Source organism: Platalea leucorodia (assembly GCF_965183815.1).
Source record: "Platalea leucorodia genome assembly, chromosome: 19".
Lineage (NCBI taxonomy): Eukaryota > Metazoa > Chordata > Aves > Pelecaniformes > Threskiornithidae > Platalea > Platalea leucorodia.
In genome coordinates, this window is record NC_138841.1 from 6047828 (window position 1) to 6070555 (window position 22728).

The 22728-nt window shown below is 71.4% G+C and overlaps 3 protein-coding genes across 4 annotated transcripts in view; 1 reads left to right on the plus strand and 2 right to left on the minus strand.

Annotated features, from left to right (window-relative positions):
- Nucleotides 1-364: 364 nt before the first annotated feature.
- PPIL1 (peptidylprolyl isomerase like 1) lies at nucleotides 365-3233 on the minus strand. Of its 2 annotated transcripts, XM_082330057.1 has the most exons (4): nucleotides 3133-3233; nucleotides 2138-2292; nucleotides 1982-2050; nucleotides 365-654 (listed from the first exon to the last, which is right to left on the minus strand). In XM_082330057.1, the coding sequence occupies exons 1-4, from the start codon at nucleotides 3186-3188 to the stop codon at nucleotides 434-436; spliced, it is 501 nt and encodes a 166-aa protein (XP_082186183.1). In that variant the 5' UTR covers nucleotides 3189-3233; the 3' UTR covers nucleotides 365-433. The 2 variants fall into 2 exon arrangements, with proteins under 2 accessions (XP_082186183.1, XP_082186184.1); XM_082330058.1 differs by lacking the exon at nucleotides 1982-2050.
- Nucleotides 3234-5059: 1826 nt separating this feature from the next.
- PSRC1 (proline and serine rich coiled-coil 1) lies at nucleotides 5060-7930 on the plus strand (the record flags this gene model as incomplete). The annotated part of the gene is given in 7 exon segments (XM_082330194.1): nucleotides 5060-5075; nucleotides 5162-5219; nucleotides 6229-6562; nucleotides 6730-6886; nucleotides 7527-7709; nucleotides 7814-7836; nucleotides 7838-7930. Coding segments are annotated over 7 exon segments (864 nt in total).
- A 988-nt stretch (nucleotides 7931-8918) lies between these two features.
- The window catches only part of CELSR2 (cadherin EGF LAG seven-pass G-type receptor 2), a gene marked incomplete at both ends in the record, with an annotated part of 36464 nt that continues 22654 nt past the window's right edge, over nucleotides 8919-22728 (minus strand). Inside the window, 18 exon segments of the mRNA XM_082330426.1 lie at nucleotides 8919-8946; nucleotides 11097-11334; nucleotides 11449-11518; nucleotides 11520-11647; nucleotides 12564-12707; nucleotides 12814-12902; nucleotides 14037-14167; nucleotides 14252-14374; nucleotides 16130-16256; nucleotides 16758-16762; nucleotides 16764-16835; nucleotides 16918-17030; nucleotides 17757-17931; nucleotides 18788-18988; nucleotides 19547-19673; nucleotides 20291-20458; nucleotides 21251-21497; nucleotides 21963-22106. Of these exon segments, the coding sequence (XP_082186552.1) occupies nucleotides 8919-8946; nucleotides 11097-11334; nucleotides 11449-11518; nucleotides 11520-11647; nucleotides 12564-12707; nucleotides 12814-12902; nucleotides 14037-14167; nucleotides 14252-14374; nucleotides 16130-16256; nucleotides 16758-16762; nucleotides 16764-16835; nucleotides 16918-17030; nucleotides 17757-17931; nucleotides 18788-18988; nucleotides 19547-19673; nucleotides 20291-20458; nucleotides 21251-21497; nucleotides 21963-22106 (2330 nt within the window).

The window sequence follows — 22728 nt, forward strand, 5'->3', positions numbered from 1 at the left end:
GGTGTTATTGTAGGTCCTACAGAAACAGCAAAGGGCTCTGGGGCACTGAAAGCCATCGGGGGGGGGGGGACGACGACACGGGGACACCAAGTGCTGGGGGGGACACACACACAGTGCTGGCATTGGGACCCCCGTGCGCGGGGACACCGCCTGCCAGTTTGGGGGTCCCCAGTGCTGGGGGGGGGCAGCACCACCCCCCTGCTCCCACCCACCCCCTTGGCCCATGATGGGGGGTCCCAGGACACTTTTTTTGGGGGGGGGGGGGGGGACGGGACACGGTCCCCTGTCCCCAACCACGACGGGGCCATCACAGCCCCTCCAAAAAAAAACCCCACTACGAGGAAGGGGGGGGGGGTCACCACCATTTCCCACCTCTTTTATTCCAACCGAGCGCTACAAAATGGAGGGGAGGGGACGGACAGACGGACACCCCCTACCCCGAAGGAAAAGCCTTGATGACCTTGACATCGTCGAGGGGCCGGTCCTGGGCGTTGGTCTCCACCATGGCCAGGCGGCCCAGCACCCCCATGCCCTGGCAGACCCTCCCGAAGATGCTGTGCTTCCCGTCCAGCCACTGCGCCGGGCCCAGCGTCAGGAAGAACTGGCTGCCGTTGGTGTCCGGCCCCGCGTTGGCCATGGCCAGGATGCCGGCGCCTGGGGATGGACAGACGGATGGACGGACGGCGTTAATGTTCTGTGTTTTGGGGGGTTTTGGAGGCGGGGGGGGGGGGGGGGGTTTGACCTGGTATCGTGGGAGATATGGCACCACGTGGATGGGGTCTTGGGGGAAATGCCAACCCATGGACGGGGTCCTGGGGGACATGGGGGACGTGGCACCCCGTGGCCAAGCTCCTGGCATCATGGGGGACATGCCACCCCACGGAGAGGGTCTTGGGGAACATGCCAGCCCATGGGTGGGGTCTTGGGGGTGTGTGAGACAAGTGACCCCGTGGCCATGGTCCTGGCGTCATGGGGGACTCACCAACCCATGGATGGGGTCTTGGGGGACATGGAGGACATGCCACCCCATGGATGGGGTCTTGGGGGACGTGCCAACCCATGGCCAAGCTTCTGGCATCGTGGGGGACATGGCACCCCATGGATGGGGTCTTGGGGGACACGCTACCCCATGGCCAAGGTCCTGGGATCATGGGGGACATGCCACCCCATGGACAGGGTCTTGGAGGACATGGCACCCCACGGACAGGTTCTTGGGGGACATGCCACCCCATGGACAGAGTCTTGGAGGACATGCCACTCCATGGCCAAGCTTCTGGTGTCATGGGGGACATGGCACCCCATGGATCGGGTCTTGGGGGTGTGTGAGACAAGTGACCCCATGGCCAAGGTCCTGGCGTCATGGGGGACTCACCAACCCATGGGTGGGGTCTTGGGGGACATGGAGGACATGCCACCCCATGGATGGGGTCTTGGGGGACGTGCCAACCCATGGCCAAGCTTCTGGCATCGTGGGGGACATGGCACCCCATGGATGGGGTCTTGGGAGACACGCTACCCCATGGCCAAGGTCCTGGGATCATGGGGGACATGCCACCCCATGGACAGGGTCTTGGAGGACATGCCACCCCATGGCCAAGCTTCTGGTGTCATGGGGGACATGGCAGTCCATGGCTGGGGTCTTGAGGGAGATGCCACCCCATGGCCAAGGTCCTGGCATCATGGGGGACTCACCAACCCATGGATGGCATCTTGGGGGTCATGCCACTGCATGGATGGGGTCTTGGGGGACATGAGGGACATGCCACCCCATGGACAGGGTCTTGGAGGACATGGCACCCCATGGATGGGGTCCTGGGGGACATGGGGGACATGCCACCCCATGGATGGGGTCTTGGGGGACCTGTCACCCCACGGCCAAGGTTCTGGTGTCATGGGGGTCACGCCACCCCAGGGCTGGGGTCCTGGGGGCCATGTCACCCCACGGATGGGTTGTTGACCTCCTGGTGACGGTTTCTCTCACCGGTGAACTTCAGCTCGGGGTGCAGCTCGTCCTCGAACTGTTTGCCGTAGATGGAGGCACCGCCGCGGCCTGGGGAGGGGGAGAGGGGGGCTCAGCCGGGACCCCCGCCCGGCACGGGAGGGGCCACGGTGACGGCGGAGGGGGGGGGTCTCTTACCGGTGCCGGTGGGGTCCCCCCCCTGCACCATGAAGTCCTTGATGACGCGGTGAAATTTGGTGCCGTTGTAGTAGCCGCGACGGCAGAGCTCGGCGAAGTTCTTGCAGGTGCGGGGGGCGTGTTTCCAGTACAGCTCCAGCACCAGCGGGCCCATCCTGCCGCCACACCAGCACCGGCACCGGCACCGGGGGGGGGGTCACCCCATGGTGCCCCCCCCCCCCAACGGGGGCTCAGACCGACCGGGGGGGGACACGGGGCGGGCAGGGGGGCAATGGGGGCTGCCCGGTACCGGGGGGGGGAGGGGGGGGGGCAGGGGCTGCCTGGTACCGGGGGGGGGGGGACCCAGGGGCTGTCCGGTACCGGGGGGGGGAATTCGGGGCTGCCTGGTACCGGGGCAGTAGGGACACCTAGGGGTTGTCCGGTACCGGGGGGGGGGGGGGGGCAGGGGTTGTCCGGTACTGGGGGGGGGGAATTGGGGGCTGCCCGGTACCGGGGGGGGGGGGACGACCCAGGGGCTGTCCGGTACCGGGGCGGGGGGGGGCAGGGGTTGTCCGGTACCGGGGGGGGGAATTGGGGGCTGCCCGATACCGGGGGGGGGAACCCAGGGGCTCTCCGGTACCGGGGCAGGGGGCAGGGGCTGTCCGGTAGCGGGGGGGGGGGGGTTCAGGGGCTGCTCAGTACCGGGGCGGGGGGGGGCAGGGGCTGTCCGGTAGCGGGGGGGGCAATTGCAGGTTTCCCGGTACCGGGGGGTGGGAACGACCCAGAGGCTGCCGGGTACGGGGGGGGGGGGGGAGGGGCTGCCCGGTACCGGAGCGGGGGGACCGGGGGCTGTCCGGTACCGCGGAAGGGACACCCAGGGGCTGCCCGGTACCGGCGGGGGCTGCCGGGGGCTGCCCGGTGCCGGAGAAGGGGCCCGGGGCGGGCCGGGGGGGTGGGAGGGGCCGCCCGCTGCCGGTCCCGGTCCCGGTCCCGGTGGGAGCGGCCCCGCCCCTTACGTGGTCTCCATGGAGACGGTGGGCGGCTGCCAGGAGTCGGGCGGGACGGCGGCCATGCTGCCGCTGCCGGCGGGGCGGAAGGGCGCCGCGCTGCCGGTCCCGCCCCCTTTCCGGCGGGGACCAATGGGAGGGCGCGGTTGGCGGGGCGGAGGCGAGGGAGGCGGGCCAATCCGGGCGGCGGGCGGGCGCGACGCTATTGTGACGCAGGGGAGGGGGAATTCGAACGAGGGCCACGCCCCCGCCGCCGGGACACGCCCCCCTCCGCGCGCGCGGGCGGCGGTGAGCGGGGAAGGGGGGGGGGCGGGAGCGGAGCGGGGGAGAGCGGGGGGGGGGATGGGACCCCCGGGAGCGGGGTGCGGGGCTGGGACCCCCCCAGCGGGGGCTGGGATCCCCCGGTGTGGGGCTGGGACCCCCCGGTGTGGGGCCGGGACCCCCCGGTGCGGGGATGGGACCCCCCTAGTGGGGGCTGGGATCCCCCGGTGTGGGGCTGGGATCCCCCGGTGTGGGGCCGGGACCCCCCCAGGGCTCATGGTGTGGGGATGGGACCCCCCCCAGCGTGGGGCTGGGGTCCTCCGGTGCGGGGCTGGGACCCCCCGGGAGCGGGGTGTGGGGCTGGGATCCCCCGGTGTGGGGCTGGGATCCCCCAATGGGGGCTGGGATCCCCCGGTGTGGGGCCGGGACCCCCCCAGGGCTCATGGTGTGGGGATGGGACCCCCCCCAGTGTGGGGCTGGGGTCCTCCGGTGTGGGACTGGGACCCCCCGGCATCGGGGTGCGGGGCTGGGACCCCCGGTGTGGGGCTGGGGTCCTCCGGTGCGGGGCTGGGACCCCCCGGGAGCGGGGTGTGGGGCTGGGACCCCTCGGTGTGGGGCTGGAACCCCCCCAATGGGGGCTGGGACCCCCCCAGGGCTCATGGTGGGGGGCTGGGACCCCTCGATGTGGGGCTGGGGTCCGCCGGTGCGGGGCTGGGACCCCCGGTGTGGGGCTGGGACCCCCCCGGGATCGGGGTGCGGGGCTGGGACCGCCCCCGGTGTGGGACTGGGGCCCCCCGGTATTGGGATGTGGGGCTGGGACCCCTCGGTGCGGGGCTGGGACCCCCCAGGGTTCGGGATGTGGGGCTGGGATCCCCCCAATGGGGGCCGGGACCCCCCCCAGGGCTCATGGTGGGGGGATGGGACCCCCCCAGTGTGGGGATGGGGCCCTCCGGTGTGGGGCTGGGACCCCTTGGGATCGGGGTTTGGGGCTGGGATTCCCCCCCGGTGTGGGGTGGGGTCCCCAAGGGGTTGGGGTGTGGGATTGTGCCCCCCCCCCCGGGCTCAGGGTGTGGGGCTGGGGTCCCTGGGGATCAGGGTGCGGGGATGGGACCCCCCCACTGTGGGGCTGGGGTCCCCTCGTGCGGGGCTGGGACCCCCCCTGGGCTCAGGATGTGGGGCTGGGACCCCCCCCGGGGGCTGGGACCCCCCCCGGGCTCAGGATGTGGGGCTGGGGTCCCCCAGGGGTTGGGGTGTGGGGCTGGGACCCCTGGTGCAGGGCTGGGGTCCCCCAGGGGTTGGGGTGTGGGGCTGGGACCCCCGGTGCGGGGCTGGGGTCCCCCAGGGGTTGGGGTGCGGGGCTGGGACCCCCGGTGCGGGGCTGGGGTCCCCCAGGGGTTGGGGTGCGGGGCTGGGGGTTCCCCGGCTGGGGGTCCCCTGCTTTGGCCCCCCCAGGCCGCACCGTGCCCGCGCCGGCGGTGCCGTCCCCGGTGGCACAAAGCCCCGATTGTCCCTGGCACCGGCGGGTGCCGTCCCTGGGTGCTGGCCGGTGCCATCCGGGTGCCCCACCGGGGGTCCGGGACCGGGGGGGGACGGGGACACGGGTGGGGTCCGTGGGTCACCCCCCCCTCGCCACCAGGCCACCCCTGTGCCGGTGCCGCGGGCCGAGGCGGAGGCGATGGCCGAGGAGCGAGGTAGGGACAGTGCCAGCACCGCGTCCCCCCCGTGTGTCCCCCCCCGGTGCTGGGGGGCCGGGGCTCACCCCCTGTGTCCCCCCCAGATGTCCGCTTTGTCACCGAGGAGAGCTTCGACTTCGGGTTCCTGTCCCCTTCCGACAGGTGAGGTGGGGACGTGGGGACATCCCGCCCCCTTAACGGCGTCATGGGGGACATGCCACCCCATGGCCGGGGACACTGGGGACATGCCACCCCATGAACAGGGTCCTGGGGGACATGGGGGACATGCCACCCCATGGCCGGGGACACTGGGGACATGCCACCCCATGAACAGGGTCCTGGGGGACATGAGGGACATGCCACCCCATGGCCGGGGACACTGGGGACATGCCACCCCATGAACAGGGTCCTGAGGGACATGGGGGACATGCCACCCCATGGCCGGGGACACTGGGGACATGATGTCCCATGAACAGGGTCCTGGGGGACATGGGGGACATGCCACCCCGTGGCTGTGGGCCTGGGGAACGTGTCACCCCAAGGCCAGGGACACTGGGGACATGTCACCCCATCCATGGGGTTCTGGAGGACATGGGGGACATGCCACCCCATGGATGGGGGCCTGGGGGACATGGGGGACATGCCACCCCATCTGTGGGGTCCTGAGGGACATGTCACCCCATGGCCAGGGACACTGGGGACATGCCACCCCATGGATGGGGGCCTGGGGGACATGGGGACATGCCACCCCGTGGATGGGGGCCTAGGAGATGTGCCACCCCATGGCCTGTGTCCTGGGGGACACGGGGGACATTCCAGCCCATGGCCAAGGTCCTGGCATCACGGGGGACTTGTCACCCCATGGCCAAGGTTTTGGGGGACATGGGGGACATGCCACCCCACGGATGGGGTTACAGGGGACGTGGGGGTCGTGCCACCCCACGGATGGGGTTTTGGGGGACATGGGGGACATGCCACCCCACGGATGGGGTTACAGGGGACATGGGGGACATGCCACCCCATGGCCAAGGTCCTGGTATCGTGGGGGACACGCCACCCCATGGCTGGCATCCTGGGTGGCGGGGGGGGGACACATGCCACCTCCTGGCCATGCCGGTGGGTGACACGGGGGTGACACGGGACGTGGCTAACGCTGGCCTTCACCCCGCAGCCGGGAGGAAGATGAGGAGGACGAGGACCCGGCGGGGGCCGGGGGGGACAGCGGGCGCTGGAGCCCCCTGCGCGGCGCCCGGCTGGAGGAGATGGTGCGGGAGGCCACGCGCCTGGCGGCGCAGCTGGAGCGATGTCACCTGCCACCCCCGGTCCCCTCGGGTGCCCCCCGCAGCCCCCGCAGCCCCCGCCGCGAGACCTTCGTGGTGAAGGACAGCCCGGTGCGGGCGCTGCTGCCCACCGTCGAGTCGCGGGGGTCCCCCGCCACCGCCGCCGTCACCCGGACCCCCGCCAAGCCCCGGGGTGTCACCGCGGCCACCAACGGCACCCGGAAGGTAGGTGACACCTTGGGGGGGCCCGGCGCTCCCACGCCAGGGCTGAAGCCCCCCCCCCAACCCCATCTTGGGGTGGGGGTCTCCGAGTGCCACCCTCACGTCCCCAAGAGGGCCACCGCGGCCGGGTGGCGGGCAGCCGGCGAGCGGTGTCCCTGTCCCCCCTCCAGGTCTCGCCCAGCTGCCACCCGCCAGCGGCGCCGAAGGGACCCCCCGCTGCCAGGGTGGCCCCCCCCAGCCGGGCGGGTGCCCCCCGGCCTTGCCCACCCCAGGGGCAGGGGGCTGGGAGCCGGGGCAAGGCGGAGCCCCCGCGGGTGGGGACAGCAGGTACCGGCTCTGCGGGGGACACGGGGACGGGGACCGCGATGGGGCCGGGGACAACCCGGGCGTTGGGCAGCTCCTTGGGCAGGGGGCTGTCGCGCCATGGGGCACCCAAACCATGGGGACCCACGCCATGGGGCACCTGTGCCAAGGGGCACCCACGCCATGGGGCACCCAAACCATGGGGCACCCACGCCATGGGGCACCCACGCCATGGGGCACTTGTGCCATGGGGCGCCCACATCATGGGGCACCCAAACCATGGGGCACCCATGCCATGGGGCACCCGTGCCACGGGGCACCCAAACCATGGGGCACCCAAACCATGGGGCACTCGTGCCATGGGGCACCCAAACCATGGGGACCCACGCCATGGGACACCCAAACCATGGGGCACCCACGCCATGGGGCACCCGTGCCATGGGGCACCCAAACCATGGGGCACTTGTGCCATGGGGCACCCAAACCATGGGGCACCCACGCCATGGGGCACCCACGCCACGGGGCAGGAGAAGGGGAGCCAAGCCCCACCAGGGATCCAGCACCCTGGGGCCCAGCGGGTGCCAAAGCCGCCCCCACGCCCCTCCGCGGGCTGGGGGGGCTCAGGGTGCCCCCGCCGCGCCCCCACGCCCCCCTCTCTCCCCAGGCCAGCCGAAGGCGAGGGGGGGCGCAGCCCCCTGCCCCCCTGCCGCCCGCCAGCCCCGCGCCAGGGCCGCCGCCATCCCCGTCCCCTCCGGCCACCCCCCGGCACCCAGCGCCATCCCCCGGGCGCCCGGCCGGACCCCGGCGGGGGGGGCAGCCCCGGGCGGGAGGGCACCCGCGCCCAGAGGTAAGGATGGGTGCTGCTGGGGGGGCACACACACCCACAGGGGGTTGCCCCCCCCCCCCGTGCCTCAGTTTCCCCAGGCCCCACGGCTGCTCTCCCCTTTGCAGGTGCGGGGGCGGCGCGGGCGGCCCCCCCCGGCCGCTGGCTCGGGGTGCAAACCCGGGCCCCCCCCCAGCCGCCTCCGCCCCCCCCGGAAGACGGCGGTGAGCAGCACCCCGAGGTGACCCCCCCACCCACCCTGAGGAGCTCGGGGTGCCCGGACCCCCCCGTCCTGGTGCATGGGTGAGGAAGGGGGGGGAACTGGGGAAACTGAGGCACGGGGGGGGGTGGGGGCAGAACTGGGGCCCCCCAGGGAGGAGGCAGAGGCGCAGGTTGGATTTTGCTTTAATTACAAAAGGTCACGGCAGCAGTAGGAAACCCCCCCCCACCCCCCCAGCACCCAAGGGTCCCTCACCCCCCCCAACACCCCCCCACCGGCTGCCACCCACCCCTGGGTGCCACCGCCTGCGCCTCACCCCTGGGGCGGGCAAAGTATTGGGGGGGGGGGCAGAAATCCCTGCACCCCCAACTCCCCCCCCCCCCCCCCCCGAGCCCCCCCCGGGGGAGGGTGGCACCATGGGGGGGGAGGGGGGGTATAGCCTTTTTTTTTTTTTTTTTTTTTTTGTATTTTCATGTCTTTTTTAAATAAAACCCTCCACCGGGCAGGGGGCTGTGGGTGATGCTGGGGGGGCAGGGTGGGGGGCACCCAATGCCACGTCCCCCCCCAGGGTGCCAACAGGGTGGGGGGGCAAATCCCTGCCAGGATCCAAAGTGCAATGGGGGGGGGGTGTGTGTCTGTGGCTCTGTGCCCCCCCATCTCGGTGGCCCCCCCGCCATCTCGGTGGCCCCCCCCATCTCGGTGGCCCTCCCCATCCCGGTGCCACCCCCCCGTCCCGGTGTCCCCGGCGCGGTGACACGGGCCGGGGGTCCCCGTTAGATGGAGGTCTCGTCGCTCCTGGAGGGGGGGGGGGGGGCGGGTGGACGGACGGACGGACAGACGGACAGACGGGCAGGGGGTGGGCACAAGGGGGGGGGGGGGAATAAAAAACAAGACAGACAGATGCGTGATGGGGGGCAAGGCGGGTGCCAGGGTGCCCTCCGCGCCCGCAGCACCCAGCGCTCGCCCGGCCGGGGGGAGATGGAGGGGGGGGGGAGCCCCCCGGCCCCCACGGGTTAATGGAGAAAATTAAAAAACAGAAATCTGGGGGGGGGGGGGGGCGGGGGGGAGAGAAGAGGGAGGGTTAGCACCCGCGGGCAGGGAGCCCCCCGCGCCCACCCCCACGCCAGCCCGGCCCCCCACGGGCACCCCAACACCCCATGGGCACCCAACGGGCACCCCATGGGCACCCAACAGCACCCAACGGGCACCCCATGGGCACCCCAACACCCCATGGGCACCCAACGGCACCCAATGGGCACCCCATGGGCACCCCAACACCCCATGGGCACCCAACGGCACCCAACGGGCCCCCCACGGGCACCCCAACACCCCATGGGCACCCAACGGGCACCCCATGGGCACCCAACAGCACCCAACGGGCACCCCATGGGCACCCCAACACCCCATGGGCACCCAACGGCACCCAATGGGCACCCCATGGGCACCCCAACACCCCATGGGCACCCAACGGCACCCAACGGGCCCCCCACGGGCACCCCAACACCCCATGGGCACCCAACGGGCACCCCATGGGCACCCAACAGCACCCAACGGGCACCCCATGGGCACCCCAACACCCCATGGGCACCCAACAGGCACCCCATGGGCACACCAACACCCCATGGGCACCCAACGGCACCCAATGGGCACCCCATGGGCACCCCAGCACCCCATGGGCACCCAACGGGCACCCCAACACCCCATGGGCACTCAACAGCACCCAATGGGCACCCCATGGGCACCCCAACACCCTGTGGGCACTCAACAGCACCCAATGGGCACACCAACACTCCATGGGCACCCAATGGGCACTCAATGGGTACTGTTAGACCTGATGGGCACCCAGTTGGCACCGTGGCACCCAATGGGCACCCAATGGGCACCCAATAGGCACACTAACACCCAATGGGCACTGTTAGACCTGTTGGGCACCCAATGGGCACCGTTGCACCCAGCTGGCATCTAATGGGCACACCAACACTCCATGGGCACCCAATGGACAGTCCATGGGAACCCTCACACCCAATGGGCACCCTCACACTCAGTTTGCACCCACTGAGCACCCAATGGGCACCCTGATACCCAACAGGCACCCTCAAACCCATTGTGCACCCCTACACCCAATGGCACCCAATGGGCAACCTCAAACCCATAGGCACCCTTGCACATGATGTGCACCCAAAAGGCACCCTTGCACCCAAGGGCTGCCCAATGGGAATCCTGGCACCTAATGGGCACCCAGTGGGCACCCTTGCACCCAATGGGCACCCAAGAGGAACCCTGGCACCTGACGCTCACCCAGCAGCCACCCTTGCACCTAATGAGCACCCAATGGGCACCCTTGCACCCAACAGCCACTCTTGCACCCAATGGGTGCCCAATGGAAACCCTGGCACCTAACAGGCACCCAACAGCCACCCTTGCACCCAATGGGCACCCAAGAGGAACCCTGGCACCTAACAGGCACCCAACACTTGCCCTTGCACCCGATGGCTGCCCAAGGAGCACCCTTGTACCCAACAGCCACCCTTGCACCCAATGGGTGCCCAATGGGAACCCTGGCACCCGATGGTCACCCAACAGCCACCCTAGCACCCAATGGGCACCCAAGAGGTACCCTGGCACCTAATGGGCACCCAACACTTGCCCTTGCACCCGATGGATGCCCAAGGAGCACCCTTGCAACCAACAGCCACCCTTGCACCCAATGGGTGCCCAATGGGAACCCTGGCACCTAACAGGCACCCAACAGCCACCCTTGCACCCAATGGGGACCTGAGAGGAATGTTGGCACCTGACAGTCACCCAACAGCCACCCTTGCACCCAATGGGCACCCAAGAGGAACCCTGGCACCTAACAGGCACCCAACACTTGCCCTTGCACCTGATGGGTGCCCAAGGAGCACCCTTCAGCCACTCTTGCACTCAATGGGTGCCCAATGGGAACCCTGGCACCCGATGGTCACCCAACAGCCACCCTAGCACCCAATGGGCACCCAAGACGTACCCTGGCACCTAATGGGCACCCAACACTTGCCCTTGCACCCGATGGCTGCCCAAGGAGCACCCTTGCACCCAACAGCCACCCTTGCACCCAATGGGTGCCCAATGGGAACCCTGGCACCGACGGTCACCCAACAGCCGCCCTCGCACCCATCGGGCACCCTGGCACCCGCCGGTCGGGCACTCACTCGGAGCCGGAGGAGTCCTCGTCCACGGTGCCCGCCTTGATGCTCATGGCGATGGGGGTGACGCCGCTGAGCTGCTCCTGCAGGGTCTGGCGGGGGCGGGGGGCCGGGGTGCCCCCCACCCTGCTGCCCTCGCTGCCCGAGGAGGCGGCGGTGCCCGCGGGGGGCGGCGGGGGGGGCCCGAGGCGCTGGGTGCTGCCCCGCTCGCTGATGGGTGGCAGGCACTTCTTCTTCAGGATGCCTGCGGGGGGGGGGGGGGGCCATCACCCAGGGGTTTTGGGGGGGGGGGGGGTGGCCCAACCTCGTGGTGCCCCCCCACCCCATGGCACCCGCTCGGGTGCGGGGCACCCCGTACCTTTGTGGGGATGGGGCAGCAGCGGGGGGTCCCGGGGCGGCGCCTCGCCGTTGGGGCGGGGGGGGTCGCCCCCGGGGGGGTCCCTCGCCCCCCGCCGGCTCCACCCGCAGGGTCTCGCTGCCCCCCGGCCCCTCGCTCTCGCTGGCCGTCGTCACGAACTCCCCCGGCCAGTACGGCCCCGGGGCCCCCAGGCTGTCACCTGCGGGCGGGGGGGCGCTGGGACGGCAGGGCGAGGGACCCCCACCCATCCCCACTGGGTGCCCCCCATCAGCACCCCAGGCTGGGTGAGGGACCCACGGGGTGCCCCCCATTGGCACCCCAGAGAGGGCAAGGGACCCCCCATCTCTACTGGGTGCCCCCCTGCCGCCCTGGACAGGGCAAGGGACCCCCCCAAACCCATTGGGTGCCCCCCATTGGTACCCCAGACTGGGTGAGGGACCCCCCCAAACCTACTGGTTCCCCCCTCAGCACCCCAGACAGTGCAAGGGACCCCCTGTATCCACTGGGTGCCCCCAGACAGGGTAAGGGACCCCCCAAACCGACTGGGAGCCCCCCCATCACCGCCCCTGAGCCCCTGGGTGCCCCCCATCCACATACAGACAGGGTAAGGGCCCCCCCATGCCCACTGGGTGCCCCCCATCCACATACAGACAGGGTAAGGGCCCCCCCATGCCCACTGGGTGCCCCCCATCAGCACCCCAGACAGGGCGAGGGACCCCCTGTACCCAGTGGGTGCCCCCAGACAGGGTGAGGGACCCCCCCTGTACCCACTGGGTGCCCCCCCAGCACCCCAGGCAGCGCAAGGGACCCTCCCAACAGACTGGGTGCCCCCCATCACCACCCCAGCCAGGGCACGGGACCCCCTGAGCCCACTGGGTGCCCCCCATCGACACACAGACAAGGCAAGAGACCCCCCACATCCCCACTGGGTGCCCCCGGACAGGGTAAGGGACCCCCCCAAACCGACTGGGTGCCCCCCCATCACCGCCCCTGAGCCCCTGGGTGCCCCCCATCCACATACGGACAGGGTAAGGGCGACCCCCCCATCCCCGCCGGGTGCCCCCGGGCAGGGTGAGGGCCCCCCATCCCGGCTGGGTGCCCCCGGGCGGCGTTACCGGGGGCGGGCAGGGGGGGCCCGGGCAGGGTGTCCCAGCCGGCGGCGGGGGCCTCGTCCTCGCTCTCGGAGGAGTGCGTGGAGCCGTAGGAGCCGCTCCGGTCGTCCTCCAGCGACAGGTCACTGTCCGAGTCCGTGTCGTGCTCTGCGGGGTGGCGGGGGACAGCTCAGGGGGTGCCCGGGGACACCCCCCCCCCCCCCCCCAGCCGGGCCGAGGCCGGGCGCGCTCGTTGCACGCATGGTGGCCTTACCCTCGGGCTGGTCCTGGGCGTCGAGGAAGAGCCCCCCGGCCTCGGCCAGCGCCCGCTGCCCCGGGCTGCCCGCCAGCCCCGAGTCCTCCCTGCCAGAGAGGGGACACCTGCACCCAGCGGCACCCAGCGGCCACCCCGCCACCTTGCCACCCTGGCACCCTGCCGTCACGCCACCCACCCCAGCACCCCACCGCTCCACCCCCACGCTGCCCCACCGCCTCGCCACCGCTCTGCCACCCACCCTGTCACCCCCGCCCTGCCACCGTGCCACCAACCCGTCACCCTGCCACCCCACCAGCCCGTCACCCCATCACCCCACCAACCCATCGCCCTGCCATCTTGCTGCCCCGTTATTGTGCCACCCTGCCACCATGCTGCCATGCCACCCCACCACCCTGCCACCGTGCCACTCCTCCATCCATCCCTCCACCCTGCCACCCCACCAACCCGTCACCCCGTCACCCCACCAACCCGTCACCCCGTCACCCTGCCACCCCACCACCCCATCACCCTGCCACCCCACCAACCCGTCATCCTGCCACCCCACCACCCCGTCACCCTGCCACCCCACCAACCCGTCACCCCGTCACCCCGTCACCCCACCAACCCGTCACCCCGCCATCTTGCTGCCCCGTTACTGTGTTATCCTGCCACTGTGCTGCCACGCCACCCCACCACCCTGTCACCCCACCACCCTGCCACCGTCCCACCCCTCCATCCATCCCATCACCCTGCCACCATGCCACCAACCCATCACCCTGCCACCCCGCCACCCTACCACCCCAGTACTGTGCCACCAGGCCACCACGCTGCCATGCCACCACCCCATCACCCCATCACCCTGCCACCCTGCCACCCCAGTACCATGCCACCCTGCCGCTGTGCTGCCATGCCACCAACCCATCGCCCTGCCACCTTGCCACCCCAGTACCGTGCCACCCTGCCGCTGTGCTGCCATGCCACCAACCCATCGCCCTGCCACCCTGCCACCCCAGTACCGTGCCACCATGCTGCCATGCCACCCAACCAACCCACCACCCTGCCGCCCCAGTACCGTGCCACCCCGCCACCACGCTGCCATGCCACCACCCCATCACCCCATCATCCTGCCACCCTGCCACCCCAGTACCGTGCCACCCTGCCGCCATGCCACCACCCCACCACCCTGCCGCCCCCGCCTGCACCCTGCCACCCCTCGACACGTCACCGTCCCACTGCGGTACCGGCGCACGAAGGGGATGTAGCTGTGGTGGCTCTTGCCGGAGCGCGCGGTGCTGTGCAGGGAGCCGGTGGAGCCGCCGGCGGGTGCCGGGTACAGCCGCCCCGCCACGTAGGTGCTGTCGCAGCCATAGGCCTGCCACGGGGACGGGGACATCACGGCCGTGGCGGGTGGCAGCCCCTCGCCCCCCTGGCCCCCCCCGGGCCCCCCGGCACTCACGGGGGTCAGGGTGGATTTGGTGGCCAAGGCGGGGTCGTGGCCGCGCCTGCGGGCGCAGCTGAGCCGCAGGCTCCGCCGCACCTCCTTGCTCAGCACCACGCAGAAGAGGAAGATGAGGGGGCCCTGGGGCGAGAGGGGGGCGCGTGGGCATGGGGGGTGCCAGCTGCACGCTGCGGGGGACCCCACCGGCACCCCAGGCTGGTTGAGGGTCCCCCCCATACCCACTGGGTGCCCCCCGTTGGCACCCTGGACAAGGCAAGAGATTCCCCATGCCTGCTGGGTGCCCCCCACTGGCACCCCTAGCTGGGCGAGGGACCCCCATGCCCACTGGGTGCCCCCCACTGGCACCCTGGATATGGCAAGGGCCCCCCCCACACCCACTTGGTGCCCCCCATTGGCACCTTGAACACAGGGAGGGACCCCACATCCCCCCGGGTGCCGCCATCGGCACCCCAGCCAGGGCAATGGACCCCCCGTCCCCACTGGGTGCCCCTGGACAGGCTGAGGGACCCCCATCCCCACTGGGTGCCCCCTCATCCACATACAGACTGGGTGAGGGACCCCTCTCAAACCCACTGGGTGCCCCCCCTCGCACCCCAGACAGGGCAAGGCCTCCCCCCATGCCCAATGGGTGCCCCCATTGGCACCCTGAACATAGTGAGGGACCCCCCCGTGCCCACTGGGTGCCCCCCATCAGCACCCCAGCCAGGGTGAGGGACCCCCTCTACCCACTGGGTGCCCCCCCAGAACAGGTGAGGGCCCTCTGGCACCCACTGGGCACCCACCAGGAGAGGGGCTCATTCCTGGGGTGCCCCCCACCCCATCCCCCCCCCCCCCCGTGCCCCCGTGGGTGTCCCCAGCTGGGCGGCCACAGGGGAGGGGCACGGTGCCAGGGGACGCGGGGGTACAGGGACGTATCAGGGTGCGGGGGGGTACAGGGTGACACGGGTATGGGGGATGGAGCTATAGGGAGCTATAGGGTGCTACAGGGTGCTATAGGGTGCTATAGGGAGGAAAGAGCTGGAGTGGGCAGAGGGGGATGGGGTAAAGAAGGTGTAAGGGGGTGCAGGGGCACAGGGGGGTAGGGGGGCATGGGGGGTGTAGGGGCACAGGGGGGTACAGGGGACATGGGGGGTGTAGGGGCATGGGGGGGTATAGGGGGCATGCGGGGTGTAGGGGCACAGGGAGGTATAGTGGGGCATGGGGGGTGTAGGGGCATGGGGGGGTATAGGGGGCATGGGGGGTGTAGGGGCATGGGGGGGTATAGGGGACATGGGGGGGTGTAGGGGCATAGGGGCACAGGGGGGTATAGGGGACATGGGGGGTGTAGGGGCATGGGGGGGTATAGGGGGCATGCGGGGTGTAGGGGCATAGGGGGGTATAGGGGACATGGGGGGTGTAGGGGCATAGGGGCACAGGGGGGTATAGGGGACATGGGGGGTGTAGGGGCATAGGGGCACAGGGGGGTATAGGGGACATGGGGGGTGTAGGGGCATGGGGGGGTATAGGGGCACAGGGACGTATAGGGAGCAGAGGGGATGCAAAGGATACAGGGGCTGCAGGAAGGTGTAACGCATGTGGAGATACAGGAGCATGCAGAGGTATACAAGCATAGGGAAGTATAGGGGGCACGGGGAGCTATAGGGGGCATGGGGGAGCTATAGGGGGCATGCGGAGGTATTGGGGACATGGGGAGGTATAGGGGACATAGAGAACTATAGGGGCATAGAGACGTATGGGAGCACGGGCTGCAGGGGGGGTACAGGGGGCAGAAGGTACGGGGAGGGGTGGGGGCGCGGGGGCACAGAAGCTGTGTGGGGGGCGTAGGGGTGGGGGGGTGGGGGGGGGGTATGGGGGCTATAGGGGGACCCCGGGCACCTGGAGGCAGTTGGAGATGGCGAAGAGGTAGTGGAAGAGGAGGGCGTCGCTGTTGACGGAGAGCAGGGCCAGGAGCCAGGCCAGGCTGGGCAGCGCCAGCACCACCACCGCCGTCTGCAGCCCGGAGCTGGGGGCACCGCCGTCAGCCCCTGCCCCGCGGCCCTGCCCGCGGCCCTGCCTGCTACCCTGCCTGCTGCCCTGCCTGCTACCCTGCCTGCCACCCTGCTGCTGCCCTGCCCGCTGCCTGCCTGCCACCCTGCCCGCTGCCCTGCCCGCGGCCCTGCCTGCTGCCCTGCCCGCTGCCCTGCCCGCGGTCCTGCCTGCGGCCCTGCCCGCGGTCCTGTGCTCCCCCCATGGGCACCACGTCTGCCCTGCCACCCATGGGTGCCCCACATCCTTCGTGTGCCCCTGCCACCCGTGGGTGCCCCCAGCCCCCCCGTGCCCCCCACCCCCCCCATGGGTGCCCCAGCACCCAATGCTCCCCCTGCCACCCATGGGTGCCCCAGCCCCCTGTGCCCCCCTGCCCGCCATGGGTGTCCCAGCCCCCCATGCCCCCCACCACCCATGGGTGCCCCAGCCCCCCGTGCCCCCCACCACCCATGGGTGCCCCACCGCCCGCGTGACTCACGCCGTTGCCCTTCTTCTCGAAGCCCTGCGGGCTGGCGCAGGTGGCCCTGGCCGCCAGCACGAGGAAGAAGATGCTGACCTGCGGGTGCGGAGGGGTGAGCGGGCGGGGGGCGGGCACCCATGGGTGCCCCCGGGCGCCCCCCCCAGGCCCCCATACGCACGGCCACGGCGCAGGCGATGGGCCCCGCCAGGCTCCAGACCAGGCTGTCGTGGATGGAGAGCCAGCAGAAGTCGGGGTTGCCGTAGCCCTCGGGGTCCAGCCCCACCGCCAGCCCTGCCCCCACAGGCGCGGCTCAGGGGCGGGGCCGAGCCGCAGGGGGCGGGGCTAAGGCGGGAGGGGCGGGGCTAAGGCAGGTGGGGGCACGGAATGACATGGGGGTGGGGCAGGGCTGGGGCGGTGGCTATGTGTTTGGGGGCGGGGCTATGACCTGGGGGCATGTCTAAGAATATAGGGCGGGGCTATGCTCTTGGGGCGGGGCTATGGTGGATGAGGGCGGGGCTATACTCTGGAGGGGCTACACACAATCGGGGCATACTCTTAGGGGCGGGGCTAGTCCTGTGGGGGCGGGGCTATACCCTTAGAGGCAGGGCTATGCTGCTGGGGGCGGGGCTATGAACTTCGGGGGTGGGGTCAAGGAGAGGACCCCTACCCTGCACTAGACTGATTGGAGGAGATGGTTCAGGGGCGTGACCAAACACCAGAAGGGGTGTGGCCAAACCATAGAAGGGGTGTGACCAAACCTAGAAATGGGCGTGGCCAATCCCTAGAATGGGACAGGGCTAAAGCCTAGAAGGGGCGTGACCAAACCCTAGAAGGGGCGTGGTCAAACACTAGAAGGGGTGTGGTCAACTATCTAAAGGGGCGTGTCCAAACCCTATAAGGGGTGTGGCCACCCAGAGCGTGTTCACCCAGGTGGAGGTGGGTGCTCCCGGGGGGGTCGGGGTCGGGGGCGTGGCCAAGGCGAGGGGGCGTGTCCCGGCGCAGTGGGCGTGCCCTCACCGGTGATGAAGGCGGGCAGCCCCCAGCCCAGGACGTGGTAGAAGCGCATGGGCCCGCGGTCGACGTGGCGGGGCTCGCTGCGGCGCCGGTAGAGGTGCAGCCCCTCCAGCAGCGCCCAGCCCACCGCGCTCATGTACAGGAACTGCAGCAGGATGGCCACCACCGTGCACGCCAGCTGCGCCCCGCCCCGCGTCACTGCCCCGCCCTGCCGCGGGGAGCCACGCCCCCCCGGCAGCCACGCCCACCCCCGCCCCGCCCAGGCAAACCACGTGCACTGCCTCCCCGGAGCCCCGCCCCCTCTGCAGCCCCGCCCATGAAAGCCACACCCCTCACTGTAGCCCCCACCCCTACATTAGCCCCTGGGAGCTCCACCCCTTTGATGGCCCCACCCCTTTGAGAGCCCCACCCCTTTTGAGAGGCCCCACCCTCCTTGGGAGCCCCACCCCCTTGAGAGCCCCACCCCTTTGAGAGCCCCACCCCCTTTGAGAGCCCCACCCTCCTTGAGAGGCCCCACCCTCCTTGGGAGCCCCACCCCTTTGAGAGCCCCACCCCCTTTGAGAGCCCCACCCTCCTTGAGAGGCCCCACCCCCTTGAGAGCCCCACCCTCCTTGAGAGCCCCACCCCCTTGAGAGCCCCACCCGCTTGAGAGCCCCTCCCCTTTTGAGAGCCCCACCCCCTTGAGAGCCCCACCCCTTTGAGAACCCCACCCCCTTTGAGAGCCCCACCCTCCTTGAGAGGCCCCACCCCCTTGAGAGCCCCACCCTCCTTGAGAGCCCCACCCCCTTGAGAGCCCCACCCGCTTGAGAGCCCCTCCCCTTTTGAGAGGCCCCACCCCCTTTGAGAGACCCACCCTCCTTGAGAGGCCCCACCCCCTTTGGGACCCCCACCCTCTTAGGCCCAGCCCACCACAGCCCCACCCAACTGCTTGGCCCCCACCCACTTCAGCCCCGCCCCCAGCAGCCCCACCCACCACAACCCCTTGGGGGCGGGGGCTCCCCACGGCCCGCCCCCCACCCCGCCCCCCCGCGCACCGGCAGCTCGGCCTGGTTGATGCCGAGGAGGAAGAGGAGCTGGGCCAGCAGCAGGGCGGTGGCGGCGTGGCGGCGGATGCTGTGGCGGTTGGAGCGCAGCCCCCGCAGCCCCCCCAGCGCCAGCACGGCCAGCAGCAGCCCCGCCAGCCCCACCCCCAGCGAGGCGTAGGTCAAGGCCGCCAGCGGCAGGATCTCCCCGTTCTGCGGCACCCCGAGACACACCCCTCAGGGAGACACGCCCACCGGGGACACGCCCACCGGGGACACGCCCCTCCAAGCCACGCCCCCCCCCCCCCGAGCCATGCCCCCTCCTTATAGGCACACAGTGCCTGGGCCCGGCTGCTGGGAAGCCCTGCCCACAATGCCACACCCATGGGAAACCCCGCCCACGTCGCTCAGCCCCGCCCCCCGGGAACCCCACCCACCCTGCACGGCCCCACCCCTCCATGGAGCCCCTCCCACCTTGCTCAGCCCCACCCCATAGGCCAACCCCCTTGACCCCTCCCCTTCTCCCAAGCCCCGCCCACCCCCTTGCCCCCTCCCCCTTACTGCAAGCCCCGCCCCTGCCACCTTACAGCCCCGCCCCCCAGCGGGGCCCCTCCTGCCACCCCCGTCCCCTCTGTGCCCCATGTCCGCGCCCCAGGGCCCTGCCACCGGGTCACCCCCACGCTCTGGGTCCCCCCATGTCCCCCGGGTCCCCCCGTGTCCCCCATGTCCCCCGTGTCCCCCGTGTCCCCCCCGGGCCCCCCCGGGCCCCACCTCGCGGCGGGAGATGTCCATGAGGACGGCGAAGCTGGTGAGGTGGTGGCACTGGCAGCTGACGTGGCTCCGGTTGCGGAAGACGACCTCGCAGCCCCGCGCCGACCAGCCGCCCGCGCCGCCCGCCCTGCGCCGGCACCTCAGCCACCGCCCGGACACCCAGGCCACCCAGGGACACCCGCCGGCACCCTCGGCCACCGCCGGGGACACCCACCCCGCCTGGGGACACCCACCGGCACCCTTGGCCGCCGCCAGGGACATCCACCCCGCCTGGGGACACCCACCGGCACCCTCGGCCACCGCCAGGGACACCCACCCCACCCGGGGACACCCGCCGGCACCCTCGGCCGCCGCTCGGACACCCACCCCGCCCAGGGACACCCGCCGGCACCCTGTCCCTGCCACCCACCCATGGCACCAGGGGCTGGGCTGGCCAGCGCGGCCCTGTCCCTCTGGCACCCACTCGTGACACCAGGGACAGGGCTGCCACCCCACAGCCCCGTCCCCATGCCACCCGCCTGGCCACCAGCACCAGGGATGCCACCCCACAGCCCCGTCCCCGTGTCACCCACCAAGGTCAGGGCTGCTGGACACGGCCCCGTCCCCCTGCCACCCACCCGTGCCCCCCAGGGACAAGGCTGCCCACCATGTGCCACCCCCTCCCTGCCCATCGGGGCACCCACCCCGCCCCGTCCCCATGTCCCCCCAGGGTGTCCCCCCGGGGTGTCCCCGTCCCCCGCTCACAGCAGGGAGTGGTTCCAGAAGACGCAGATGGGCTTGGAGCGCTCCTGGGTCTCCAGCAGCCGGAACTGGAGGGTGATGGGCTTGGCCAGCACCCGCGGCGCCCGCGCCCCGCCGGCGTGCACGCTGATGCTCACCACCGGCGTGTTGATGATGGGGCGCTTGGGCACCCTGGGGTGCGGCGGGGTCAGGGCCCCCCCCCCAGGCAGGGTGCCCCGCTGTGCCCAGGCCCCCCCAGCACCCCACGGGCACCCTTTCCCGGGGATGCCCTGGGGGCACCCCTTGTCCCCAAGGTCCCAGCACCCCAGAGACGCCCTCCCTCGCCCTGGCACCCACGGGCACCCTGCCCAGCCCCCTGTGCCCCCTCCCCTGGGCACCCCATGGGCACCCTCCCTCTCCCAGCACCCCAGGGGCACCCTTTCCAGTCCCTCCCCGGGGATCCCTGGGCACCCTGGGGGCACCCCCGTGGCCCCCCATCTCCCAGCACCCCAGAGATGCCCTCCCTTGCCCTGGCACCCCACGGGCACCCTCCCCAGCCCCCTGTGCCCCCTCCCTTGGGTACCCCATGGGCACCCTCCTCAGCCCCTCGTGCCCCCATCCCTGGGCACCCCACGGGCACCCTCCTTGCCCCCTCCCATCTCCCAGCACCCCACAGATGCCCTCCCTTCCCCTGGCACCCACGGGCACCCTCCCAGCCCCCTGTGCCCCCTCCCTTGGGCACCCCATGGGCACCCTCCCTGTCCCAGCACCCCACGGGCACCCTCCCAGCCCCCTACGCCCCCCATCCTTGGGCACCCCACGGGCACCCTCCCTGTCCCAGCACCCCAGGGGCACCCTTTCCCGGGGATGCCCTTGGGCCACCCCCTGTCCCAGCACCCCAGAGATGCCCTCCCTCGCCCTGGCACCCACGGGCACCCTCCCCAGCCCCCCGTGCCCCCCGCTGCCCCCTGGTCCCGCGGGCACCTGAGGCTGCGCTTGTCGGTGTCGTACTGCTCGGGCAGGAGCCCGGCCAGGGTGCGGTAGATGATGACGCTGGCGATGGCCTGGCCCTCGCTCAGCGCCGGGTGCCGCTTGCGCCGGGTCACCAGGGTCACCTCCTCCTCCTCCTCCTCCTCAGCCTCCTCTGCAGCCTCTTCATCATCCTCCTCCTCCTCCTCCTCCTCCTGCCCGCCTGCGCCCTGTGGCGGCTGCCCGTGCCCGGCGGAGGGGTCTGGGGTGCGCAGGCAGGGGTTGGCATGATGCTCTGCCAGCGCCGCGGCCGTGCCAGTGTCCCCAGCCCTGCCAGCCCCATGCCCATGTCCCCAGCCCTGCCAGCCCCACGGCCGTGCCAGTGTCCCCAACCCTGCCAGCCCCATCCTGAGGTCCCCAACCCTGCGAGCCCCATGCCAGGGTCCCCCCAACCCTGCCAGCCCCATCCTGAGGTCCCCAACCCTGCGAGCCCCATGCCAGGGTCCCCCCAACCCTGCCAGCTCCACTGCCACATTGGGGTCCCCAACCCTACCAGCCCCATGCCAGGGTCCCCAGTCGTGCCAGCCCCCCCTGGCCAAACGGGGGTTCCCACAACCCTGCCAGCCCCATGGATGCAACAGGGTCCCCAACCCTGCCAGCCCCACCCCGGGGTCCCCATGGATGTGCGGGGGTCCCCCCCAGCCTGCGCCAGCCCCCCGGGACTCACGCCTGCCCTCGGGGGCGCGGAAGACGCTGTCGGGCAGGATGACGGTGGTCTCCAGGTCGGGGGGCTTCTCCCCCCGCAGCGCCTCGTACCGCGGCAGCCGGGCGCCCGCGAAGCTGCCCTTGTCCAGCCGCACCACCGACACCACTGCGGCACCGCGTCACCCGGGGCCCCGCGGCACCACGCGTGCCCGGCGCCCACAGCACCCGGCACCCACGGTGCGGGTCCCCGGGTACGTGTCCCCTGGGCGCACGCGTGGCAGCGTCCCCAGTGCACGCACGTACACAAGCGCCCGTGTTCCTGGGCACACGTGTGTCCCCCGGGCACACACGTAGCAGGGACACGGTACTCGTGTCCCCAGGCTGCACGTGTCCGTGTCCCCAGGCACACGCGTGTCCCCAGGCACACGCATGCCCATGTCCCCGGGCCCACGCAGAGCCGTGTTCCCTGGCACATACCCATCCCCTGGGCGCACACATGCCCACAAGCCTGGTCACACGTGTGTCCCTGGTCACACATGTGTCCCCAGACACATACATGTCCCCAGTCCTCAGCATGCAGTGGCCCACAGCCCCGGTCACACACACGCCCATGTCCCCAGGGGCACAGGTGTTCTTGGGCACACACGTGTCCCCACGCACACGCATGTCCATGTCCCCAGCACACGTGTCCTTGGGCACATGCATGTCCTCCAGGCACACACAGGTGTCCTTGGGCACACACATGCCCATGTCCCCAGCACACACGTGTCCTTGGGCACACGCATGTC